Raw genomic sequence first — 25551 nt, forward strand, 5'->3', positions numbered from 1 at the left:
CTCACTTGTCTTTTCTAACCATACAAATCACCCTAATTGGCTCTTATAGAGGCTGGCAATGCCAAGTATTTCAAATATTTGAGAACAGCATTTTTAGGGCTATGTACAGCATATATTTATACATAAACTTTGTCACTCACATTAACAGCTGAATGTATCTGCCTCCAAAACTGAGAAACATTTGCCTGTCTTTTCAAAGGATCCATCTAGAACCTAAAGAACAGATCTTAACAATATAGTCCTTTTATGACCATCTTTATCCTAATATATGAATTGGGGGGGGGGTCATAGGGCTTGAACTCTCCTCAACTCAAGGCCAGCACTCTACCACTTAATCCACAGCATCACTTCCAGTTTCCTGTGTTTATTGAGATGAGCCTCTCAAGACTTTCCTGCCCTGGCTGGCTTTGAACTGTGATCCTCAGATCTCAGCCTCCTGAGTTGCTAGGATTACAGGTGTGAGTCACCGGCGCCCAGCTTTGCATCAGATTTTTAAGAACTGCCTTACACAGTATTTGCTACTCAACCCTATCTTCTCCCCTGTCATTCCAGAGGCCAGCTATAAAGAACTTGGTTAAATATTTTGCATAATTCTGACACATCAGGTAATAATACCCACACTGGCATCAGAACTTCTTGGGACATGTGAGGCACTAGGATTAAAGAACCAGCTTCTAGGTGTGGAGTGGAATTCATCATGGAGCTTTAAAAAGATGTTGGCCTGAGCCCACTAAGGGACATGACTGAGGCACATCTAGTATCCTGTTTTTTATGTATGTGTGCCAGCACTAGGGCTTAAATTCAGGGCTTTCATTCTCTCACTTGGCTTTCATGCTCACTTTTCATACTCATCATGGCTGTCATTCTACTACTTGCACCTTATCTCCTCCCTGACATTTTGCTAGATAGCTGGAGATAAAGTCTGACTTTTCTGACTGGGCTGGCTTCAAACTGTGATCCTCTAGGTTATCAGCCTCTTCAATAGCTAGTTACAGGTGTGGACCTCCACTGGGGCCCAGCTACCTTAGCTGTTAAAGTTCCCACTTAGGGAATCAATGCTGTTTCATCAAGCTTCTAGAAAGAGCTGAAATAGTGTATAATGCAAGGCCTTACTACTCAGTGGCATCTTAGAAGCAGGCATTGATACCATGAGTTGGGACGACAAAAGTAAGAATTCACATCTAAACACACTCCCTTCCTAATTCTCAGGTCAAGTCCTATTTGTGCTATATCCACTGTGGCCAATGAGAACTTGAACCACACCTAGGGAGACTGAAAAACCAAAATCCTTATTGAACTAAACATAGTCAAATGTGGGGCTAGTAGCTCCTCCAAGTAGCCAGGCAGAACTGATCTAGGTAGTTTACTTTGGTCAGAGGAAAAGAATTTACAGATCCCAATCTAGGACTAGAAGAGGAATTCCCAGAGTCCCGGCCTACAGAACTGTCTTCTCCTCTTAATGAAGACAAAAGCCAAGGGTTAAAAACAATCCATTTATTGGGTTTTAAACTAATTACACAATTGAAATAATCAGTTTGGCACTACTCTATACAGGGATTATGCCTGTGTCTGCTGCCACGCCAATACTGTACCAGAACCCTGCTGTGCTTACACTGGGTCATTTAGCAGGTAGATACTAAAAATATACTGTAGTGTTCCTCTAAGGAAGACTGTACAGGGAAGATGACATTCACCAAGTTGTGAATTATTTCAACCTAGAAGATACCTCATACTCTATAAACCTGTCAGAGGCAAACTTGTTAGCATGTAGAGATGCACACACAAAAGTTACATAAAAATTCAGACATTCTAATGATAAATGAACTCAAAAGCCACAAGTCAGCTTCTGTAACACAAAAATAACTTAAAAACACAAAAAATGGCATTCAATGGGTATGAAAATTCCACACCACTATAATAAAGAGCTACATGTGAATCTTTACAAATTAATTGTACAATGGTGTGTGTAAAGGCTGCATCTGTACAAAGTCTGGCAATGCTAGCTCTACATTTGTACAATCTTTTACAGCTATGTAACATATATTAAACAAGTCAATTCAATACCAAACCTTATTAGTCTCTCAACGGTTCTGCAGGCAGAGATAAAGATAGAAATAGAGAAAAAGAGAGAAAAGGAGAAGAGAGGGGGAAAAGAGAACACAAGAGAAAGAAGGGGGGAATCACAGAATAACCACAAATACAGCAATCTTCCATTTAGGTGAAGTATAACAGCTTTCAAATGAGGTCAAACAATGCTTATAAAGAAAATAGGTAAAAACCAACCAGTCAGGGTGTTTCTTGTTGTTGTTGTTTATTTTTAAAATTACATGTTGTATACACACATAACAATCAATCAAAAATCTTATTCACCAAACCCATGGTTTTTCAGTTAACTGGCTCTATTCAGCACCAAAAACTCCAGTCTGTGGGAGGCACACAGACTTCTGTGGCTTGGTTGAGCAATCCATCAGGCATCACTTAGTTTCAAGACTTGCCCTCCTCTTCTCTTTTCCTTTCTTCTTCATGGCTCTCCAGACCCAAGGCTCTCAAGGCTTCAGATTCATGCCCACTGCCCTACTACCATCTAAACCCAACAGCCATTTGGGAAGAATTAAAATAATTTGAGATGAATGAAATGGTAAGATCTGTATTACTGATGGGTAGTCTCCATTCCAAGTAAATTATTTCTTAATGAGTTCCTAGACTTTGCTTGGTCTTGGATGACATGATCATACTGGGTAATTATTTCTACTATGAGACTTTGTCAGATGCCTCAAAGAAAAAGTGATCAATACTCTGGAAACATTCCAGACAAGTTAAGAAATCAATGGCAGCTGAGAACCTGTGGAACGCAGACTAATGAGACGATACACAAAATCATCAAAGTGATGCGTGCTTAACAGAGGCAGAGTTTGGAAGCCTGCAGAGCCACCACAGATGGTACCTGAGGATTTGGAATTTTTGATGAAACGAGCCCAAGCGAAGACTAGTCATCTGTATAAGGGAAGAAAAAATTCCAATTAGCTAGCAAGACACCTGACTCTCAAACACTCAACAATGAGATTTTCTTTATTTTACCGGGCCTTTTATTTATTTATTTTTTTTGTACTGGTGCTAGGGCTTGAACCCAGTGCCTCATTCTCTGCTTGGTTTTTCTGATTCATGTCTGGCACTCTACCACATGAGCCATGCCTCCAGTTCAGGCTCCTTATTAGCTACACCTGGCTAAGAATCTTGTGGATATGTCTGCCTGGGCTGGCTTCAAACCTCATTCCTCATATCTCAGTCTCTTGAGTAACTAGGATTATAGGCGTAAGCCACTAGCACACAACTTGGCCTCTTCCTTTTCTTTTTTGTTGTTCATGGGGCTTGAAACTCAGGGCCTGGGAACTGTCCCCGAGCTCTTTTGCTCAAGGTTAGTGCTCTACACTTTAAGCCGTAGCACTACTTCCAGTTTTCTGGTAGTTAACTGGAGATGAGAGTCTCATGGACTTTCCTGCCTAGGCTGGTTTTGAATCAGTCTCCTGAGTAGCTAGGATTATAGGCAAGAGCCACCAGTGCCCAGCTCCTCTTTCTTTATAGAGCAAGTATGTAAGAATCCAAATGAAATGTTTTCATAACTATGTTGAACAGAGAGGCTTCAGGAAAACTCAGAAGGCAGCTAAGATTATGATTTCTTTTACTCAACTGTTCCCAATCTACTAAAGCTACTCATTTGGCCTTCAGCCATACCTGAATGTGCCTGATCTCATCTTTTCCTCATTGATAAAGGTGAACATAGTCATATCAATTCTCTGCTTAACACCACAAGGAAGCATGAAACAATTGTATGACAACTTAATTCTACTGTCCATAGCAAAAGCCATGATTACTGACTGAGACAGTTTTGCTATGTAACCCGGAGTGGCCTCAAACTCATGATCCTATGCCTCAGCTTCTAGGATTACAAGCATTCTCTTATATAGCTGGCTTCCATGTATGTATGCATATTTATTGATTTTGGTGCTGAAGCATGTGCTCTACTGTTGAAACAGAACTCTAATCCCCAAAGCCATCTTTAAAAAACAGAAAGTAGGGCTGGGAAGGTGGCTCAGTGGTAGAGCGCTTGCCTTGCATGCCAGAGGCCCTGGGTTCGATTCCTCAGCACCACATAAGCAAAAAGAAAAAAGCCAGAAGTGGTGCTATGGCTCAAGTGGTAGAGCACTAGCCTTGAGCTGAAGAGCTGAGGGACAGCGCCCAGGCCCAGAGTTCAGGCCCCATGACCGGACCCAAAAAAAAAAAAACAGAAAGTAATTCCCTCTACTTTACAGTTCTAAGAATGTCATTAAAAATTAAAAACCAAATTCAGGAAAATGGTGGTTCACACCTGTAATCCCAGCTACTCAGGGGATGGAAATTTGGGTGGCTGCAGTTGAAACCCAGTCTACATAAAGTTATTGAGACCTCCATCTTAACAAATAATCCAGCCATAGTTGTGCATGATCCCAGCTACATGAGAAACATAGGAAGGAGGATTAAGGTCTGTAGCTAGACATTGGAAAAACCCTAAAATTCTATCCAGAAAATTACTATAGCAATGAAGACTCTGGGGAACATGGCTCAAGTAGGGAAGCACCTAACCCAACTCAAGTCTCCGAGCTCAAAACCCAGTGCTGCTACTCTACCCTCTAATTAAGAACTTATAAATATCCATTTTTGTTACCAAATGAATGACATTTCCTGAGGATGGCATATGTTTAAATCCAGAACTTTGCTGCTTACCTTTCTATGCATAATAGCATGGTGACACAAGGAGATCAGTGAGGACAAGAAGCTGGTCATCAGTGAATTGTTGCTTGTGTTCCTGCCAGTTGTCATGGTGTGTCCTTCGGAAATTGGATAAGGTCTTTTTTACAGTCATCTGTGGAATAGGCAACCCACATGTTTTAACCTCTCTGAGCATCCAGGATTATATGGAAGATATCCCTAGCTACAAAATAATCCAAATAGACTTCACATAGATCTCACATAGTAAGTGTTTAGCATGCTACAATCCCAGTAAATCAACCTTACTTCCCCAAACCACCAAGCTTCTGTGGAATTACTAACTCTACAACACTTGTGTGGAATTGGTGGTAAGAACAAAGACATTAGTCTTTCAAATGCTTAACTTGGGAACAGAGGTGATCATTACTAAATAATACAACCATTATTTCCTACTTAATAATAACTTTCTTCTACTGAGATATATTACAGATAAGGGTAGAAAAAGAGAAACAGATTTTAACTGTCCAGACAATATTGGCAATACTATATGTCCATTGGGTTGTGAAGGACAAAAACTACAGTAGTTTTTGTTACCAAAAAAGATTTCAAATATACATAGGAAAAATGTCTCTGCAAGATTTTAGTAATAGTGGTGAACAGTAAATTTAAAGTATATAGGAATTATTAGTACAAATAGCTTCTTAGAAATACTGTATGTGTGAATAAATGAAAAAGGAAGAACTCTACCTCAATAGGCTGAGGATCATTCAAATGTGCACTCAGATTCATAAGGAGCTGGGGCATCCAGGTGGGAACATCATAAGGGCTAGAAAGGACACATGCACCAAGTCCTAGCACCCCAGCATGGCGTTTCACCAACTCTGCAAGAAAAGCAAAGTATGTCGAATATTTATAACTCTCAGGCACTTGTTGTAGGGAAAGATGTTAGGTTTCAATTATTAAATTATACATAATTTATTCCTAATTCTTATTCAATTATGAATTTTCTGCATTTAAAATTTGTCTACAAATACATACCTTACAAACATGTTTTTAGGCTGAACTTAAAATCCCTGTATTTCAGAAATTTTAAGCTAATCTATAGATGTTCCTCAATAATAGAACAATTATTTTTAGGCCAAGGAATGGTTTGAACTATTTGTTAAAATTAACAACACAGTGGGCCACGCACAAGGGGCTAATTCCTTTAATCCTGGCAGTACTCTGGAGGCTAATCTGAGGGTAAACGTTCAAAGCCACTGTGGATAGCAAAGTCCATGGGACTTTTATCTGCAATTAACTACAAAAAACCGATGTGGAATTGTGGATCAAGTGGCAGAGTGTTAGCCTTGAGCACAAAAGCTCAGGGACAATGTCCAGGCCCTAGGACTGGCACCAGAAAGAAAGAGAGAAAGAAAAAAACAACCCCAAACAAAAAAGAAAAAAATGGTGGCCCAAAAATGTAGCTCAAGTGGTTGAGCACCTGCCTAGCAGTACTTTGATTTCAGACCTAATACCATGAAAACTAATTTAAAAAGCCAAATCAACCGAAGAAAAAGCCTAAGGCTAGTAGAGTGGCTCAAGTGGTAGAGTGTCTATCTACTTTACAAACACATTGGTCTGAGTTCAAACTGAAGTGCTGCCAAATAAAACACCCACTATTCCTTCTAAATTGAGATTCCAAAGCATGACCCCTAAGTACCAAACAAATCTCCAAAATCATACAGTGTTTTTCTGGATGTAAGTATCCACACAAAGAATAATCAATTGTTGATAAATACTTCCCATGTATGAAAAATGTCTGTTTCTCTCTAAACAGGGAACCGTGACATGTCTAAATTCTAAGGGGTTCTATGTTCCTTCCTTAGTGGTTAAGTTAAAGTACTTTCAAATCCTCATTGGTTTTCTTTTCCTTTTGGCAATGCTTGGGACTTCAACCCAAAGCCTAATACATACTAATCAAGTGCACTATGCACTATCATGTTAGCCACATTTGTAGGCTTTCTCAACTCATAGTTTGTTTAATCAGGGATGGAGGGAGGCAGTACTGAGACCGAGTTCAGGGCAGCTTGTAGACAGGTGTTCTTACTGCTGAGCCACACCTCCAGCCCTATTTTTTGCTGGGTATTTTTGAGATGGGGTCTTGCTTTCTGCCTAGGCATGTACCTGGACACAATCCACATTTTTAGGCTTCCAAAATATTTCATCCTATCTTGGCTGACATCGGGTCATGCTAAATAGCTAGGATTATAGGCATATTTCTTAATAAAGCTGTATGTGCTTATTTATTTGCAGGTATATTAATGCAACATGGAAGATAGGGTGGTGAAGATATGACAAAGACTTTGGGCTAATTTAAAATTGTAAACAATGCCATTTGGTGAAACAAAGATCTAAAAATACTTTAGTATATAATTATGAAAAAGTACAATTTTCAAGCACTGAAACTGCTGGTATTTTATTACATAACTACGACTATAATATAATATTTTAGAAAAACCTCAGGGACAGTACCCAAGCTCCAGGACAGTTGCTGTAAGCACTTGAGCACGCACATAAGTGTCACGCTCTAAGAACTTGTCATAAATTCAATGAATTTCCTATTTACTAAACTTCCCATGTGTTCTCTATATTCTTTGGTGGTCATTAGCAGGAGGTAAAGTCAGCTGCATTTCAGTTTCTCTTTACACATGACCTTACGGATTTTATTTTGCTCTGGTTTCTGTGTGTTCAATTACAATGAAAGCATCTTTTGAGGTTTTGCCTTCCTTGGCTGGCTTTGAACTGTTATTCTCACACCTTAGCCTCCTGAGTAGCTAAGATTCTAAGTGTAAGCCAGTGGCATTTGGCTCCCATCTCATTTTTTAGATTTTACATTCCAGGTCCTGCCTTTTATATGCATACCTTCTCAAAAATAGAGTACTATTCCTAGTACCTTGCAAAGACCTGGGATATGTAAGTAGCCTGAATAATCCCGATTAATTCCCATATCAACATTACCTGCAGAAGGAATGGTATCTCCTACTGAACCAGGATCTCGCTTTCTTTTCTTAGGTAGTTTTGTTTTGCAAAGTTGCTCAAAATGAACCTGCATAGGACTGTCCATGGTAAGGAAGTTACACTGTAATAGACCACTTAAAGTGGTAGCAGCCATTTCACGGACCTGTAGAGAAAATGATATTGATTAGAGCTGAGGGAATAAAGGGATGGGCAGGGTGGGAATTGGAATGGGGTGTTTCCTGACTTAGGCATCATTATGTCTCCAAGTGTTTATGGCCTCAAAATGGATAAACACTACATTGGAGTTAAAGAATGGAAGTTTTAAGTATTTTAAGCAGAATGAAATTTGTTCACAAACTCCTCCAACCACGGCTGCTGGTGTCAAACACAAAGCACAGCCCAAGTGGGCTCTAAACTTTAATCCTCAGCGCTCAGTTCTGAGTAGTTAGGACTGTGTGGTACTAGGATATACAGCGCTTGACACAAAATAGTCTTAATTCATGTTTCATACTGCAGTATTATTTTCTTAGTCTAGATTTAAAGAACTAGGATTACTAAATCTAAAAAGTACAAACATTTTTTTGGGAGGGGGAGTTATTCACTTAATTAAGGATAGATAACAATGTCTTACTGTATTAAGTTTCCATTTCTCTAGTCATTGACAGGTTTGACTTGTCATTATTTACAGCATATTTACAGCATATGTTGTCTATATTCCTTATTACGCTGCTATAAAGTTTAATGAGTTTCTTATGCCCAACATTTTTCTCTACTACAAAGTCTGATCATTTGAAATGTTGTATTTGTAATATTCGTGGAATCAGATTTGTCCATGTTATAGTTATGTAAGTCAGTTAATGACTACATTTCTTTTTGGACAATGTCACCCCTTCCCTCACTCTGATTTTCCCTCCAATCCCTGCCCACAGTTGTATAGTTCATTTTCAACAAAGTATCCAGTGAGTACCACTGCTACATTTGTTCACCCATTGTTATGAAGTACTTTTCTACCTATAACATGAACACTAGATTATTTTCCCTTTTTCCGTCTTGTTTTTGGTGAGCAGCTTCTTCGACATCAGCATTTGCTAGAGTGTTATCCCTATTTGCCAACTTGTTGCTGGCAGCAGTTTCTTCTACTCTTTCACTTTTTTTTTTTAGTCGGTGGTAGGGCTTGAACTCTGGGCCTGGGTGCTGTCTCTCAGCTTTTCAGCTCAAGGCGAGTGCTCTACCACTTGAGCCATGCCACTTCCGATTTTCTGACTGGTTTATTGGAGATAAGAGTCGCATGGACTTTAAAGCCCGGGCTGGTTTTGAACCGTGATCCTCAGCTCTCAGCCTCCTGGGTAGGCGTGAGCCACCAACGCCCGGCTACCCTTTCACTTTTTTGCAAGTTCTTGAAAAGTTGCTTTAGTCTGGGTATAATTTCTCCTTCCCTCATCACGTTTCATTTTTTAGAGGTTTCCTGAGGTGCATGAACATGGGTTGGACCTGCAGTCCAGAAGTTCTGAAGAAGTACTGGCAGGCAACCGGTGCTAAGAAAGGGTACTGCCCACTGATCAGTCTACTGAATGTCCACAAGGTAGGTACTAAATGCTATTATTTGGGATATCTCTGGTGTCCAGTTCACTCTTTCTCTTCTGTTTGTTCTTCCCCTTCAAAACCATTCCTACTCCAAGGATTCCAGGATTGCCGTTCAAATACAATGGCCTTAATCATGGTATATTTACTTTAAAACTATGTTTAATGAAGAAAATTCTAAAATAATCTAATAAAATGTTCTCATAAAGCTCCTAAAAATGCTGAACTTGAGTGAAAATTCAAATCTTATTAGTCCCCCTAATTCCCATGTGTTCATGGTGAGGGCTCCAGCCTGGTGCTATTGAGAGGTCACTAAAGTATGCTCAGAGGGTCAATGGAACGCAAGCCCCTTTTGGCCTCTAAGAAGTGGGTCTGCACTTCCAGGTAAGCCTAACAAGATGCACTGCCTCAATACAAGTCTAAAATCAACTGGTCCAACAGATCATGGACTTCTGTCTCCAAAATTGTGGACCAAATAGGCCTTTACTTTTGAAGAAGGTGCTATCTCAGATATTTATTGTGAGAGAAAGCTATTTAACATATACTATTATACCTGAAGCTAAGAAATAATTCTGTTAGTATTTTTACTTTTCAAACTCCTAGTCTTTCAATTTTGATTAAAAAAAATAAAGTTATTATTTTTCCTGATAATTTTATAATACTCTATGGGGATGTTAATACCACTTTCCTATAGAAGAAACCTACTGTTAGTGCTTAGATATAAAGTATATAAAATATACAAAGTACTCTACTACATGGAAAAGTTTGAAGCCCATAATATTAGAGCTGGGAATGTGGCTTAGTAGTCGAGTGCATGAAGCCCTGTGTTTGATTCCTTAGTACCATATAAACAGAAAAGGCTGGAAGTGGTGCTGTAGGACAAGTAGTACAGAATGCTAGCCTTGAGGAAAAAAGCAGCTCAGGGACAGTGCCCAGGCCCTGAGTCAAGCCCCAGGACGGGCAAAAGAATAAAAATAAAAAATAGTAAAACTTTTATGAAAATTTCATTGTATTTTTACCCAAAGCTAATTTTAAAAGTTTTATCATATTCCACACTTATTACAACATGCTTTTCTCACATTAGACTATTTAAACTATTACATTCTTACATTAGACTATAAAACTGACTAAAAAGACTATTCTTCATACAAAGTATTAATAAAACTGGACACCAATGGATTTGCCTGTAATCCTAGCTACTCAGGAGGCTGAGATGTGAGTTTGAAGCCAACTTGTACCTCTTATTTCCAATTAACCATCAAAAAGCTAGAAGCTTAGGGACAGTGCCCAGCTCTGAGTTCAAGCTCCAGGACTGGTATAATCAATCAATCAATAAACAAACGTCTTATGAATGTGGAAATACTTTTTCAAAGGAAAATGATACTGATATTTTTTGTTGTTGTGGTTGCTCATGGGGCTTGAACTCTGGGCCTGGGCACTGTCCCTCAGCTCTTCAGCTCAAGGCAGGTGGCTCTACTGCTTGAGCCACAGTGCCACTTCCTGTTTTCTGGAGGTTAATGGGAGATAAGAGTCTGGTGGATGTCCCTCCCCAGGCGGGCTGGCTGTGAACCGCCATCTGGCACCAGGCGTGATACCGGTATCTTGTGTTGTAACTTAATTGCTTACCTCAAGCTGTTCGTCCTCCAAAAGGCTTATCACCAGCCACCTGATGCCTCTGACTGCATCTTCATTATTTAGGAAAATAAAGAGGTTATAAAATACCATGGTCTGGAGGTAGGTCAGTACTGTGTATCTCGCATGCCAAGAACTGCTTCTTGCTATCTATGAATGAGAAGTAAGTATAAAAAATGACAACACTGACAAATTTCATGCAAAGCACAGTCCATATAAATAACATATTATTCTAACTTGATTGTGCTTTCATAGGTAGAGTTAGAGTAAGCTTATCTTGGGGTAAAGGAGCAATTTCAGGTGTCAGAAAGTGATTATTAAATAATGAGAAAGAAAAACATGGGTAGCAGTAATTTTAGTGAGAAAGACTTGTCATAATTAATGACCATTAACTTCCCCAGTGATTGTACATTTATTTTTCCTTTTTTTGTGTCTTGAGAGGAAGGTATGTATCAATACTAGGGCTTGAATTCAAGGACTTCAGCTCTCCCTTGGTTTTCCACTTCAAGGCTGGCTCCACAACTGAAGTTATACCTTTACTGAAACTGGACATGCCCCACCTGCTTAAGCACCCTGTCTTCAAGGCACTTGAATAATTAGCTCTTTGTTTATATAGGGAACTTTTGACTTTATGACTTGCTAAAAGTCACAGAGATTGGTTGCAGAACCAAGTATAGAATTTAGGTCTATTTCTTTTGCCAACACACATATATTTTCTTATATTAAAAGAAGACTCAGAACAAAATTTAAAAAAAATCAAACACAGTATATACTGTAGATGGAATTCTCAGAATAATGAGCCAGAATCCTAACGAAAAAATATAAAATTTGTAGCTATACTTACTTGATTTAGCACCTTAAGTACCAAAGGCACTTGATGAGGGTAAAGCAACCCCTGAGACATTAATGACAAACAGAGCTTTGCGTCTCTTTTCAGTTCATCATAGCTATTGTCATTCTCCACTGGGGCAATCTAGGGAACAATTTTTTTAAGGCTAATTGAAAAATAACTGCCAATAAATGCAAAAGCATCCTACATGAAACTATATTTTTACTTTCAACATCATCTGAGGAAATTTTCATATAGATACAACTAGATAATAGTATAATAAATCCTTCAAAATCCATCACCTCTTTAACAATAACAAAGTCATGGATGTTTTATATATTTCTTTCTCTCCGATTCCCCCTTCCTCAACCAAATTATCTAAATCAAAACTCAAACATATCTCATCTACATTTTGCTATATTCTCTATATACACCCAAATCATATCATCATAGAGAAAAGTTCATTAGTTATAATGTACAACATTTGATAACTTCCCCAACTATAGCATTTATGTGTTAATTACAATTAGCTTTTTAGAACTGTTCCAACACATCTATGATTTTTTTTTTTTTGCCAGTCCTGGGGCTTGAACTCAGGGACTGAGCACTGTCCCTGAGCTTCTTTTGCTCAAGGCTAGCTCTAATCACTTGAACCACAGCATCACTTCTGGCTTTTTCTGTGTATGTGGTACTGAGGAATCAAACCCAAGGCTTCATGCATGTTAGGCAAGCACTCTACCACTAAGCCACATTCCCAGCCCTTACCCATGAATTAAAAAATATATATATGATGCTAGGTGCTGGTGGTTCATGCCTGAAATCCCAGCTATTCAGAAGGCTGAGATCTGAGCACCGTGGGTCAAAGCCAGCCCTGGCAGGAAAGTCTATGAGATTCTTATCTCCAAATAACCACCAGAAAATTGGAAGTGGTGCTATGGCTCAAAGTGGTAGAGCACTAGTGGTAGAGCTGAAGGGCTCAGGGACATTGCCCAGGCCCAGAGTTCACAGCCCACGACTAACAACAAAAATAATAATAAAATAAATAAAAATATAGCACTGTAATTCAATGTAGCTACTCTTTCTTTGTGTCCTCTGACTAGTAGGAACTTCCTCGAACTGGCTCCTGAGTCTGTTAACACAGCTTAAGACAGGCATCCTTGATTTGTGGTATGAAACTGATCTTGCATACTTCTTGCTCCAAAACGAAGCAAATGAAATTAGCCATTTCTTGGAGAAGCTCTGGTTGTTTCAGTGGGAAATAATCTTTAGAAACGGATACTCAGGACATTAGGAATATTAAATGATTCAACTCTAAAGTTTTTGCATGAAGAAAACTAGGAAGTAAGCACATCTAAAGATCTTATTTTTATTATCATGAAGTTTTAAATTAAGAATTGCTGGGACTTCATTTAACCAATGGATTTTTATATCCTTTATTTCTCATGTAAAATCTCTTAGTTTTTTACTGATGATTAGTATTTATTCTGCCTTTTATGTCAAGTGTGCAAAATAATGTCAGTACTGTCTCTATTATCTGATGACTTACAAGAGTAGAGAGTTTCCTTTAAAAGAAAAATGGTTACTTCTGTAGCTTTCCTCTCCCCTCCCCCCCCACCAGGGCTGAGGACCCAACCCCGGGTCTTGGGTGCGCCGATGGGCGCCCTTCCGCTGGGCTAAACCCCCAGCCCCGAAAAATGGTTACTTCTGTGTGCCAGCTATGAGATTTGAAACTCAAGGCTTGGGTGCTGTCCCTGAGCTACTCAAGGCTAAAGCTCTATCATGAGCCACAGCTTTACTTTGGCATTTTGGTGGTTATTGAGATAAATCTCATGGATTTTCTTGTCTGGGCTGGGCTTTGAACTATGATGCGTAAGCCAACAATACTTAGCTATGGATACATTTTTAAATGATGGTGAAGTCATTAAAAAAGGCAGTGCGTGCACTGATATGGAAAGACGGCCACAATACACTGGATTAAAAATCAACTTGTGAAAGAATCAATTAATCTTGCTTAAAACAATTGTATGCAAATCGATTTGGAGTATGTGACATAGGTAAAATTATTAAATGATTAATCATTATGATTAATTATTCAAAATGATAAATATGCCACAGTTTAAAATTATAGGCAATGTGTAAATTGTTTTTTTTTAATCATTTAATTTACCAAGAGCAAAATGAGGTGATTTCAAGTTTGGGTAGTAGCAAATATCTTATTTGGGATAGGCTCAAAAATCTCTCTTAAACATTTGATTTTACAGCAACAGAAAATACTCATTGTCAGGCAGGTCTACCATTACAGTCAGAAGAACTTAAGATAACTCACTAACCCTATGTTGAGCTACTACAGTCTTTCTTTCTTTCTTCCTTCCAGTTGTGGGGCCTAAACTCTGGGGCTGGGCACGCTGTCCCTCAGCTCTTCAGCTCAAGGCTAGCACATCCGGCTTCTTTCTTTTTGCTTATGTGGTGCTGAGGAATTGAACCCAGGGCCTCAGCCATGCAAGGCAAGCGCTCTACCACTGAGCCACCTTCCCTGCCCTACTACAGAGTTTCTTTGTTGAGCTAGTCATACTAGTTTGAGCCAGTTACCATTATCAAAAGCATATGTAAATTAATCAATGCACAAAATTTAAGTGTGGTGTATGCACATATGTTTGTGTATGTATGCCATTATCTTTCTTCTAAGTTAAAGATAAGTTTAAAAGAATGAAAATTTCCTACGTATATCAAGTTGGAAGTGTTTTAAAGGAATTTTTAGAATACAAAAAAACTAATCTTAACAGGTTAATATCATACTGCTACTTACATTCTTATATGGTAATAATATTAGTGGGTGTTCAGGGTTGGGGATAATAAACCCTATCCAAACAACGACAAGAGACCAGGAAATACATAATGAAAAAGTAGAACTGTTATTTTCTATAACTTAGATTCCAAAAAGTTACTGATTGCCACTCAATTCTTTTTTAAAATTTACTTTACATGAGTAAGGTAATGAGTATGTTTCTTGTCAAGCATTGTTACCCCTTCCTTTGTCCACTCAAGAATTGAGCATTTGTTTCATTCTTTGAACCATCTAGAAACCTTTTAGATAATTTGTTTCCCACATTTGCTTTCCTACTCAGTTGGTTTTCAATGCTTGCAACCAAGGAATCTTAATAGATTCACTAATAAAACCATCTTTCTTTTGTAACAATGCTATGAGGGGTATTGAAAATAACTGCTGCATAATATGTTAGAAGACAGTTTTAAGAAATCAGTAAGTTCTGGTAAGTCACACAAGAGGAAAATCCAGAAAAGAAACATATCCGTTACAGTGTATTAACAGAGGACTCTTGTATACCCCAAAGCAAGAGTGTGTAAAACTCCTGGTTGGAAAATCTTAGGCAATGTACTATGTACCTCACAACAATGCAGTAAATACAAACTGATTGCCAATTTGCACTTCTGGTTATTTATCTTTCAAAAATACATTTCAAGGATGTCCAAAAAAAAATGTACTCATGACCTGACTTATTTAACTGTAACCCCTCTGTACATCACCTCTATAACAACAAAATTTCATTTCAGTGTTAGAGTGTTAGAGTGCTTGCCTAACGTGCATGAAGCCCTGGGTTCGATTCCTCAGTACCACATACATACAAAGAAAAAGCCGGAAGTGGAGCAGTTGCTCAAGTAGTAGAGTGTTAGCCTTGAAAAAGCTCAGGGAAGGTTCCCAGGCCCAGATTTCAAGCCCCAGGATTGGGGTGGGGGTAGGAGGGGAGAACAACCTTCCTTTTATTTTTGGCAGTGCTGAAGGTTGAACGCAGGGCTCCATGCATACTAGGCAAGCATTATACCACTGAGCTAGAGAAATCCCATCCCTGCACAGAAATGCTACCATGTTTTACCATGTGCCTGATGCAGCTCCTTAGCACTTTGCATATGCATGCACCTCCTTTTAACTCTCTCTAGGTTCACAGTCCAATACATTGTTGCAATTTGCTAATGCAATGCAGAGAATGGAAAATTCAGATAATATTCCAGTTATTGAACTCAGTCACAAAACCATTCGATTTTAATAGTTAGAGGTATACAATGTTTTAAAGTCTCTTATTTCTTATAACGTCCTTGTCAAGTAAGTGATTTATTATTAATTACTCCCACTTAACAGATGAAGAAAAAGAAAATTCTAGCCAGGTGCTGGTGACTCATGCCTCGTTAGAAGGCTAAGATATTAGGATTGAGGTGGAAAGCCAACTCAAGAAGAAAAGCCTGTGAGACTCTTACCTCTAATTAACTAGTAAAAAGATGGAACTAAAGAGGCGGCTTAAGTGGTGAAGTGTCAGTATCAACCCTGAATGAAAAAGTTGAGTGACAGCCAAAGATCCAGAGTTCAAGCCTCAGTACCAGCACCAAAAAAAAGAGTGGGAAGGATGAAGAGAGAATTCTGAAGGGTTGAATTACTAGCCCATGGGTACATGATTAGCTATCAGTTAAGGAGGCAAATTTGTATCCAGGGAGCCTAACTCCTGTTCATATAATTGTAAAGACTGTAAATAACTAAGCGTCCTGCTTTCATTGTCTACTGAGGGAACAACTGTAGCAAAACCAAATAGTAGCTATTAATATAAATTAATTTGAACACTAATCACAATTATACAATACAGAAAAGTCAGAAATGACAATATTAAAAAATTTCACTGAGGCTTTTTCTCTAAGCTACTATTACTTAGAAACTCACTATCAGTCAAACAATGTTCTTTCTAATAAAGCATTTTTTTTTTGCCAGTACTGGGGCTTGTACTCAGGACCTGAGCACCGTCCCTTAGCTTTTTTACCAAAGCTGGTACTCTACTATTTGAGCCACAGCTCCAGTTACAGTTTCTTGGTGGTTAGTTGGAAATAAGTCTCACAAATTTTTTCCTCCTGGGCTGGCTTTGAACCTCAGATCTCAACCTCCCAATTAACTAAGAGGGACTTGGCTTAAATGATAGAGTACTTGCCTAGGTAAGCACAAGTCCGTTTGTTTAAAACATTTTTTTAAAGTGTCTGAGATGGAAATGTTAGCTACTCTGATATGATCTGTATAATCATGATACTCCATAAATTTGTACAATTACAATAATAATTATTTTAAAAGGTTGTCTATAAAACTGTATCAAGACACTACTTTCATCCTCTTAATATTGAAAACATTACTTCAATCAACCAAATATGATGACCATAAATTCCTTTTGAAGGTCAGAGGGGACGAACTGTGCATTTCAGCCATAAGCTTACCTTAAAAAACAAAGGCAGAAGCTGAAGCTGTTCTGTGACTGCTGTAGAAAAGGATCTTCCTGCACTCGCCATAAGCCATTTCAATACTAGTTGGAAATAAATATGCATAATCAATATCACTGCTATCAATTTCAGTGTCAAATAGTCACTTGGAGAGCTCTTCAATGTTGTGAAAGGAATTGTAACAATTCATGATAAAGACTATCAAACAACCTAGGGTACTGACGTTACTCCACAAGAATATCCAAATTAGTAACAGCCCACTATCTATCTATACCAAGTATATATTGAAACTAGCTGTCAATAATTCTAAAGCAGTTAAAATCATTATTAAATATTTTATATTTAGAACCCTTGAAAAAGTTTTAGATACAAAACAATAGAATACTCTGACTAGCCAAACAATCTTGAAAAGTTGGAGGACACACAGATTCAAAAATTTACTACAAAGGTATAGTAATCAATAGTGTGGTTCTGATCTAATGACAGGCACATAAACCAATGGAGTAAGAATTCAGAAATAAATCCTCAATGAACAGTGCCAGACTATTCAATTGAGAAAGGACGCTCTTCAACAAATGGTACTGGAAAACTGAATGTCCATACACAAAATAATGAAGATAGACCCTTAGTGTACATCACATACAAAAAAAACCTCAAAAACAGAAATAGAACATCAAAACTTAAAAAAAAAACCTATGAAGAGAATATAAGGGGGAAACATTATGACATTTAATTTAGCAATCATTTCCAAATGAAACAACAAACTCAGATAAATTGGAGCTCAGCAAACTTGAACTTTACTCATCCAAGGACAAGTGTAAGGAGGTTTATGAACAGAAGGCTGAACACCAGTGGCTCTTGCTTATAATCCTAGCGAGTTAGGGAAGAATTTGGTTTAAGGACAGGCTGTGTTATGCTGAGAGAGGTAGCATACAACTGCCACCATCCCAGCTACAAAAAAAGCAGAGCATCTCTAGGCCAGTAACAACAACAAAAAAAACTCCACAGAAGTTCTTAAGACCTGATCTCAACAGAAAAGCTTGCACACAGTGGTATGTACATATCATTCCAGCTTTGAGGGAACATAAGAGGATGGAGTCCAGAATAGATTGGCAGGAACTAAGAACCTATCTTGAAAATAACCAGAGCAAAAAGGGCTACAGTTGTGGCTCAAGCAGTAAAGCATCTGCCTAGCTCACCTAAAGCTGAGTTCAAACCTCAGTATTGCTAAATTCAGGAAAGTTTAACTCATCTACTTAAAAAGGTACTGATGATATCCAAACAGGTAAAAGATATAACTCAACAGAACAAAACACCAAATTCAAAAATGTACAAAAAACTTGAGTTAACATTTTCCAAGAAAAATGTACAAATGGTCCATAGACAAACAAAAAATTGTTCAACATGCATTTTCATTAGGTAAATGTAAAAGATAAACTACAAGTTGCCTTTTTTTACACCCATTAGGATGGCTGCACTTAAGACTGAAAAAGACAGAAAAAAAGCAGAAAACGTGTGTTGACAAGGATGTGAGCCAATTGAAACACTCTGCATTTGATACCTAAAATGTAAAATATGCAGCTGATGTGGAAGTTTTGCAGCACTTCAAAATGTTCAACAAAGAAACATCAGATAGCCAAAAATTCCACTTCTGAATACATGATAACAAAAAAGAAATAACTATAAGCAGGGTCTCAATTTATATATATATACATAATACATATATATAAAAATATATATAAATATACATGTAAAGTTATATAGTAAGGTTCACAGTAGATTATTCAAAATAGCAGGTACAAATAATCCAAATGTACATAAAAAGATGAATACAAAATGAAAATATACTAGGAATCAATTTCATATTCATAGTATGGAAAGAAATTAAAATGTGAAATGAAATATGCCAATACTGAGAAGAGCTACCCAGAATGGACCAGTTCATTGATACAGAAAGTGGCATTGGGGGTGGGGCTGGGGCAAGTTGTTCAACACACAAAATTCTGCATGATGAATAGAATATGAATGTAGTTCTCAATAAACTGCACACTTAAAATATTTTATACCATGTGATATTCTACAATTGAAGAAACAAACTGGAGAAAAAAATCCCACAGGAGAATCAAAATACACATCTGTTTTCAAGAAAGTTTCTACAGACTTTAGTCACTCACTGGTTTTTAAGAGTTTAATGCCCTGAGTTCGTTCATCTTCTTCACCAATTCCATTTTCTTCCATAACATGGTTCTGAATTTCTTCATCCACATCCATGAGGGGTTTTAATTTCTCTAGAATTCGAGCAGTAAACTCAGGGATGCAAGGGGATGTTGTTGGCGCAGTATTTGGCAAAGAAACATCTATCATAAATATGTAGGTCAGCACACTGTTAAATAAAATACATAATGGTAAGAAGCCCACATAATAACTAAAACTGAGTTATTAAAACTGGGTCAAAAAAGTTATGGCCCAAACAAAGTAAATTTTCCCAAGACAATTTCCAAGATTGTCCTTGTATATAGGAGAATCTTTGTAATTTTGAGGTGCTAAATTTGTGTGTGGCCACTTCTCATCTCTGGCTTCTAGGCACACTGCCTTCCTAGGTTAACATTCAAGCTCTTGCTTTATTTTACTTCCCACAATACAATAATAAGCAGAATCTGAGGAAAAAGGTATAATGGAGTTCAGCAGCAACATCATCTGTATGTATTGCAAGATATTAAAAAAGAACTCAAGAGCTGGACACTGGTGGCTCACGCCTGTGATCCTAGCTACTCAGAAGGCTGAGATCTCAGTATCACAGTTCAAAGCCAGCCTGACAGGAAAGTCTATAAGACTCTTATCTCCAATAAACCACTCAAAAAACTGGAAGTAGCATTAATGGCTCAAATGGTAGAGCCTTGAGCTGAAGAGCTGAATGACAGTGCTTAGGCCCTGAGTTCAAGACCCATGACCAACAAAAAAAGAAAGAACTCAAGAGATTCCAGAGACAGACAGACAGAGAGAGACAGAGAAAGACAGAGAGAGAGAGAGAGAGAGAGAGAGAGAGAGAGAGAGAGAGAGAAAGAGAATGCCATACCTACCTCCCTATTCTTTCCCTGACATTTTTGTAAACCTGTGTGAGTTTGGGTTCCAAGTACTTCAGTAGTCTATGCAGTAGCTCAGGCACTCTCCATTCTTGCTGGGCAAGGCCGCCTTGCAGCACATAGAGTCGGCTAAAAGTAAAAGATAGATACACTGCATCACGTTCTCTTTCTACCTTTATGTACTCAATACAGATAAATAATGCCAACACTTACATAACTATTCCCGTTTTCTCATTTAAAAAAGCATCCAAAATTCAAAGTACAGTAAGCCACCTTATTCATTTGCTTATTAAATGTTATTTTAATCAAGCATAGTTAAAAAACAATTTAAAAAAAATCAAGGGCTGGAGTGATCGTAATAATGGCTTGAGTGATAGAACAACTGCCTAACAAATTGCCCTGAGTTCCAATTCTAGGATGGCCAAACGCAAAAACAATATAATTTCTTTTTTTTTTGTTGGGTCCGGTCGTGGGGCCTGAACTCTGGGCCTGGGCGCTGTCCCTCATCTCTTCAGCTCAAGGCTAGCGCTCTAACATTTGAGTCACAGCGCCGCTTCCGGCTTTTTTCTTTTTGCTTATGTGGTGCTGAGGAATCGAACCCAGGGCCTCATGCATGCAAGGCAAACGCTCTACCACTGAGCCACCTTCCCAGCCCCAAACAATGTAATTTCTAAAGCAAACATTCAACTTCTATGTGCACTTTATGTAGGTCAACTGATCCTGCTTTGTCATCAGTTGTGTTGAACAGTATGCTGGGTGTTTCCCTACGAATAGTATTGTGAAAATATGCCTCCACACGAGCCAGTAATGCCCCAAATGCAATTCAAGTTACATCATAATCTTCCAAGCTAAAAAAAGGCAAGTAATGTGATCAATTTAAATGATTAAGTGAACACTTTAAATTTGTTGGAAGGTGGCATGTCTTCAGCGTATAATGGGTGGTGTTATGGGAAAAATGAAATCAAGGAGCAGTAGTTTTACATGAGTTCTATCAATGTGGACTATATACCCATAGCTACTGAGAGTCTTCCAAAGAAAATTAAATAAAATGTAGACTTAACAACACTCAATGGCTTAATCTTTAAAAAGAGCCTGTACTCAAGCTTCCTCACTAGTTAACAAAGAACCTACTCTTTTAGTGGAAATCTCGAAAATTTCTATTACTCAGTAACTTTCTAGTTAGTATCTGACTCACAGTTTCCTAGTGCTGAGGACTGAGTTTATACACATTAGGCAAGCAACTCTACCAGTGAGCTACATCTGAGTCTCTCTTCTTTGTATGTTTCTTTCTTTTTACGTCTTACTGTCTTTAAGTAGATGTACAAAGGGTTATTGTTCTACATGTCCCTGTTTCTTAACAGGAAAAAGTGAAAAAATGAGATGTGATAAAGAAGCTAACACTGTCAAACTTCAAAGAGCAATCTCAATAAAAGATTTGGCAAGAGAAGGCTGGGAATTGTATACACTGGGATTTCTCAGGTTGTCTACATTTCTCCTAATTGTTCCCAAATAAGAAATAACAAAGTACCATACACTGTTATTGAGCTGAATCACACTGACTTCTAGGAGGAAGTAATTACTTCATCTGGTATTTTTAGGTGAATAAACAACTTATTTTCATATATGTGTTTGGATATTCTGTAGCTTGCCAGGCCTCACACTGGTGGTGATCCTCCTGTTACAGTCGCCTAAGTGCCAGGGTTACAGGCATGCATCACCAGTGACCAGCAACCCACTTCCAGTTATCACTTAGCTCAGACTCATCTGCATAAACCTCAAGGATTTTATTTACCATGCATCTACAAAGGATCCTCCTTCACCACTCAATGGTGATTCTAGTAACAGCTCAAAAAGCCAGTGAAGTTTCCGGGGATCTCTGCTTTCCTGTGTTGAAAACATAAGGTAAAAATTAAACAGATAACCTAAATTTCTATAAATACATCATACTGAGCTGTACTCAAAATGTTGAAGATATATATAAGTATTTAGGAAGAAAATCAAACTAAAAATGATGAGTAGTTACCAGCACTCATACTAACAGAATATTTTACTCAATGGTTTGTTCTTCTTAAAGTATATGAATTATGGATATAACTGGGTATCAAAGAGAACACTTAGAATGTTAATTATGTGGCTTTTACTGTATGTAACCTCAATTTCCAAATACATGGTTTGATTTATCACTTAACTAAAAAATGCATTATTATAGCACAGAAGATTATCACTCAAACTTACTGAAAGGGCCGAAAAGTACTATCTGCAATTATGTGAGATGACAATAGTTTGATCAAACTTCAAAATTAAAGAGGTATAATGTGGTGCCATGCATTTGAAGACAAGGCATCAACAATCTGAAAAAACACAGGAGATAAGGAAGCAGAACTTACACAGGATGTTGCTATACAAGTTCCCCAGTCATTGTAAGTTTCTACTGTAATGTTGGACAGAGCCGTTCTAAGAAGTGGGCACAGAAGCTCCCAAAGCTTCTCCACCTAGATAAATCAAACACTTAATGACACTCAGAACCTTTTTCTTAAAATATCTCTTCATAGAAAAGCACACAAACAACGTGACACAACATTCATTTTTTTTTTAGAGCACACAAAGAATCTAGGATTACCTCACTGGGCTGTATCATTACACATATTCAAATAAAAGCCAACTTTCTCCCAAAATATTCAGTCATTTTACACAAATCTTTATAAAATCTTTATTACTACTGAGAAGTTCTCTGTTTTAGAAAATGTATCTCAAAAGTGGTCTAATGCTGTAACAAGGGTATGTATGACATGTTTAAAATTCTTGTAGATCAATGTGCTTATATTTCTTCTAAACGCTGGCCAAAAATGATGTCTTCTCTAAAAAATTATTGCCCTCTTTTTGGGTATCTCAAACATTTGACTGGGTTATTTTTGGTCTAATGCACTTTGCTAGAAAAACTTAACATGAGGCTGGGAAGATGGCTCAGTGGTAGAATGCTTGCCTTGCATGCCTGAGGCCCTGGGTTCGATTCCTCAGCACCACATAAGCAAAAAGAAAAAAAGCCGGAAGTGGCGCTGTGGCTCAAGTGGTAGAGTGCTAGCCTTGAGCTGAAGAGCTGAGGGACAGCGCCCAGGCCCAGAGTTCAGGCCCCATGACTGGAACCCCTCCCCACAAAAAAAGAGTGAAGACATTATCTTTGCTTTTAAGAAGGTGTACCTAGCTGGTCCAGGTGGCTTACCCCTATAATCCTAGCTAGTCAGGAGGCTGAGCTCAGGCAAGCAAAGCCCACATGACTCTTATCTCCAATTAACCACCAGAAAAACGGGAAGTGGTGCTGTGTTTCAAGAGGTAGAGCACTAGCCTTGAGGTGAAGAGCTCAGGGACAGCTTACAGGCCCTGAGTTCAAGCCCCACAACCAACAAAACAAAACAAACTGTGCATCAAACAGAATTGATAGAAGAAACTAGCAGCTAACTATATAAAACAGTACCCGAAAGAGAGCTATATGAAATAGTATCTTCAGAGTAACTTTATGAGACCTATGAAACTGAAACTGGGAAAGCAGTACATCTGCAATCATATTTATTCAGCTATACTTGAAATACTTAATTGAAAAAAGACTTGAATTGTGGATAAAATAAACCAGTAACCAAAAATAAGATGACTCTGAAAGTATGGTGAAATGAATGCTTACCTCTGTCATATCCTCCCTGCTTCGGCCAAGCTTAGGTTGCTCTTCCACACCAGCATAAACAACCATATTCCTACATAGGAAAAGTTTATATTTGTAATATGAACAGAAAAGAAGTTGCAGCCTCACAGATAGAAAGTATTAGAAGGTACTTTTAATTAGAAGGAACTTTAATTAGAGGGAAAGTTCATGGATATGACAATATCAGTAATATTTTGTTTCAGCCTTAAAAAATTGACCAGATCACTATGTCCTAATGACATAAATTACTAGAGTCAGTGATGACAGACTAATATTTCTCTGGGCTGGTTTAGGCATGTACATTATAGATGAATACAATTTAGAGTAGCTATTAGCAGTTTCTTTAGCTGCAAAAAGATGGTATTAAGGCTGAGAATTTCAGTATTGCAGGAAATGAGGCAGAGCACTGGCAGGAGCAACAGAAAGAGAGGAAGAGGGAAGAAAATGCCTTCAAGTGCCTCTGAACATTCCCAGAAATCCAAGTATTAAAAAATAAATTTTATCAAATAATGTTTAATGAAAAGATGCATGGTAAGTTACAACTTACTTTGGCCAGGTATAGTATCCCCAGTGAGTTTTTTCAACAAAATAACTTGACTCCCATTCTTTTTTAGTTCTTGGTATACTTTTGCTATCATAATGTAACCAATGATTATCAGGCCTATCGCCAGCAAGAATTTGTGTGGGTTTAGGATATCCACCTAAGGAAAAGACAAGCAGATTTCACTGATCTAAAAGCATTTATCCAGCCAATATTCTCAATTTCCAATCAATGGTATTAATATAACTTCATAACTTTATTAGTAATCTACTAATAGTGTCTGTGAAAAAGACCACACAGAGATAGGGGTGTAGTTTCTACTAGAGCTCTGGCCTAGCATGTGGTTAATCCTCAGCACTGAAGAAAAACAAACAAACAAACAAACAAAAAAAAAAAAAACAGAAAACCAAAGTGACCACAAAGGAGCATGTTAAATCAGAGAAGCAAATGGATCTACCCAGTAAACAGCATTATGATAGTTATTTAGGGGAAGTAATGTGACAATATTCTTCATTCCTTTTAATTTTTTAATGAATTTCAAGCTTACAGAGCCCAAGAAATCACATCTCTCACATTTCCTATTTTGATCTGTGTATACACTTCAACACTGTCTCTCTACAAACACATCCAACACCATTTGCCAACACATGCGATTCACCATACACTATATAACAATATACACATGGCACAATTATTTACTGTAACCATATTAATGGAACAATATCCTTGTACTTCCAGGGTATTTGTATATGCTTTTAAAACAAAACACTCAATCACCTCTGTAACAATAAAAAATAAAAATTCTTTTAAAACACCCATAATTTTCAAACTCAGAGATGACATTGATTCTGTACAATTATTTTTAACAAATCATACACTAAAATTGTGTCAAATGTCCAACTGAATGTCCTTCATATCAGAAAGAATTTTTGTACTAGTCTATGACCCAATTTAGGAGGAAACATTAAGATTAAAAGGAAGCCGGGCGCCAGTAGCTCACATCTGTAATCCTAGCTACTCAGAAGGCTGAGATCTGAGAATCGCGGTTCAAAGCCAGTCCGGGCAGGAAAGACCATGAGACTCTATCTCCAATAAACCACTAGAAAACCGGAAGTGGCACTGTAGCTCAAGTGGTAGAGCGCTCGCCTTGAGCTGAAGAGCTGAGGGACAGCGCCCAGGC

General features: G+C 38.0%; 1 protein-coding gene across 1 annotated transcript in view; it reads right to left on the reverse strand.

Moving 5' to 3' along the window:
* Positions 1-2294: 2294 nt before the first annotated feature.
* The window catches only part of Psme4 (proteasome (prosome, macropain) activator subunit 4), a 100768-nt gene continuing 77511 nt past the window's right edge, over positions 2295-25551 (reverse strand). Inside the window, exons 32-44 of the mRNA XM_013017913.1 lie at positions 24378-24531; positions 23813-23882; positions 22524-22628; positions 21929-22020; positions 20134-20265; positions 19228-19436; positions 17051-17136; positions 11804-11932; positions 10954-11109; positions 7747-7909; positions 5494-5627; positions 4762-4900; positions 2295-2994 (exon numbers count right to left, since the gene is read on the reverse strand). Coding sequence (XP_012873367.1) covers positions 4766-4900; positions 5494-5627; positions 7747-7909; positions 10954-11109; positions 11804-11932; positions 17051-17136; positions 19228-19436; positions 20134-20265; positions 21929-22020; positions 22524-22628; positions 23813-23882; positions 24378-24531 — 1565 coding nt within the window. The 3' untranslated portion in view covers positions 2295-2994; positions 4762-4765. The remainder of the gene's footprint in view (positions 2995-4761; positions 4901-5493; positions 5628-7746; positions 7910-10953; positions 11110-11803; positions 11933-17050; positions 17137-19227; positions 19437-20133; positions 20266-21928; positions 22021-22523; positions 22629-23812; positions 23883-24377; positions 24532-25551) is intronic.

This window comes from Dipodomys ordii, unplaced genomic scaffold, assembly GCF_000151885.1.
Source record: "Dipodomys ordii isolate 6190 unplaced genomic scaffold, Dord_2.0 Scaffold37, whole genome shotgun sequence".
In the NCBI taxonomy this organism is placed as follows: Eukaryota; Metazoa; Chordata; class Mammalia; order Rodentia; family Heteromyidae; genus Dipodomys; species Dipodomys ordii.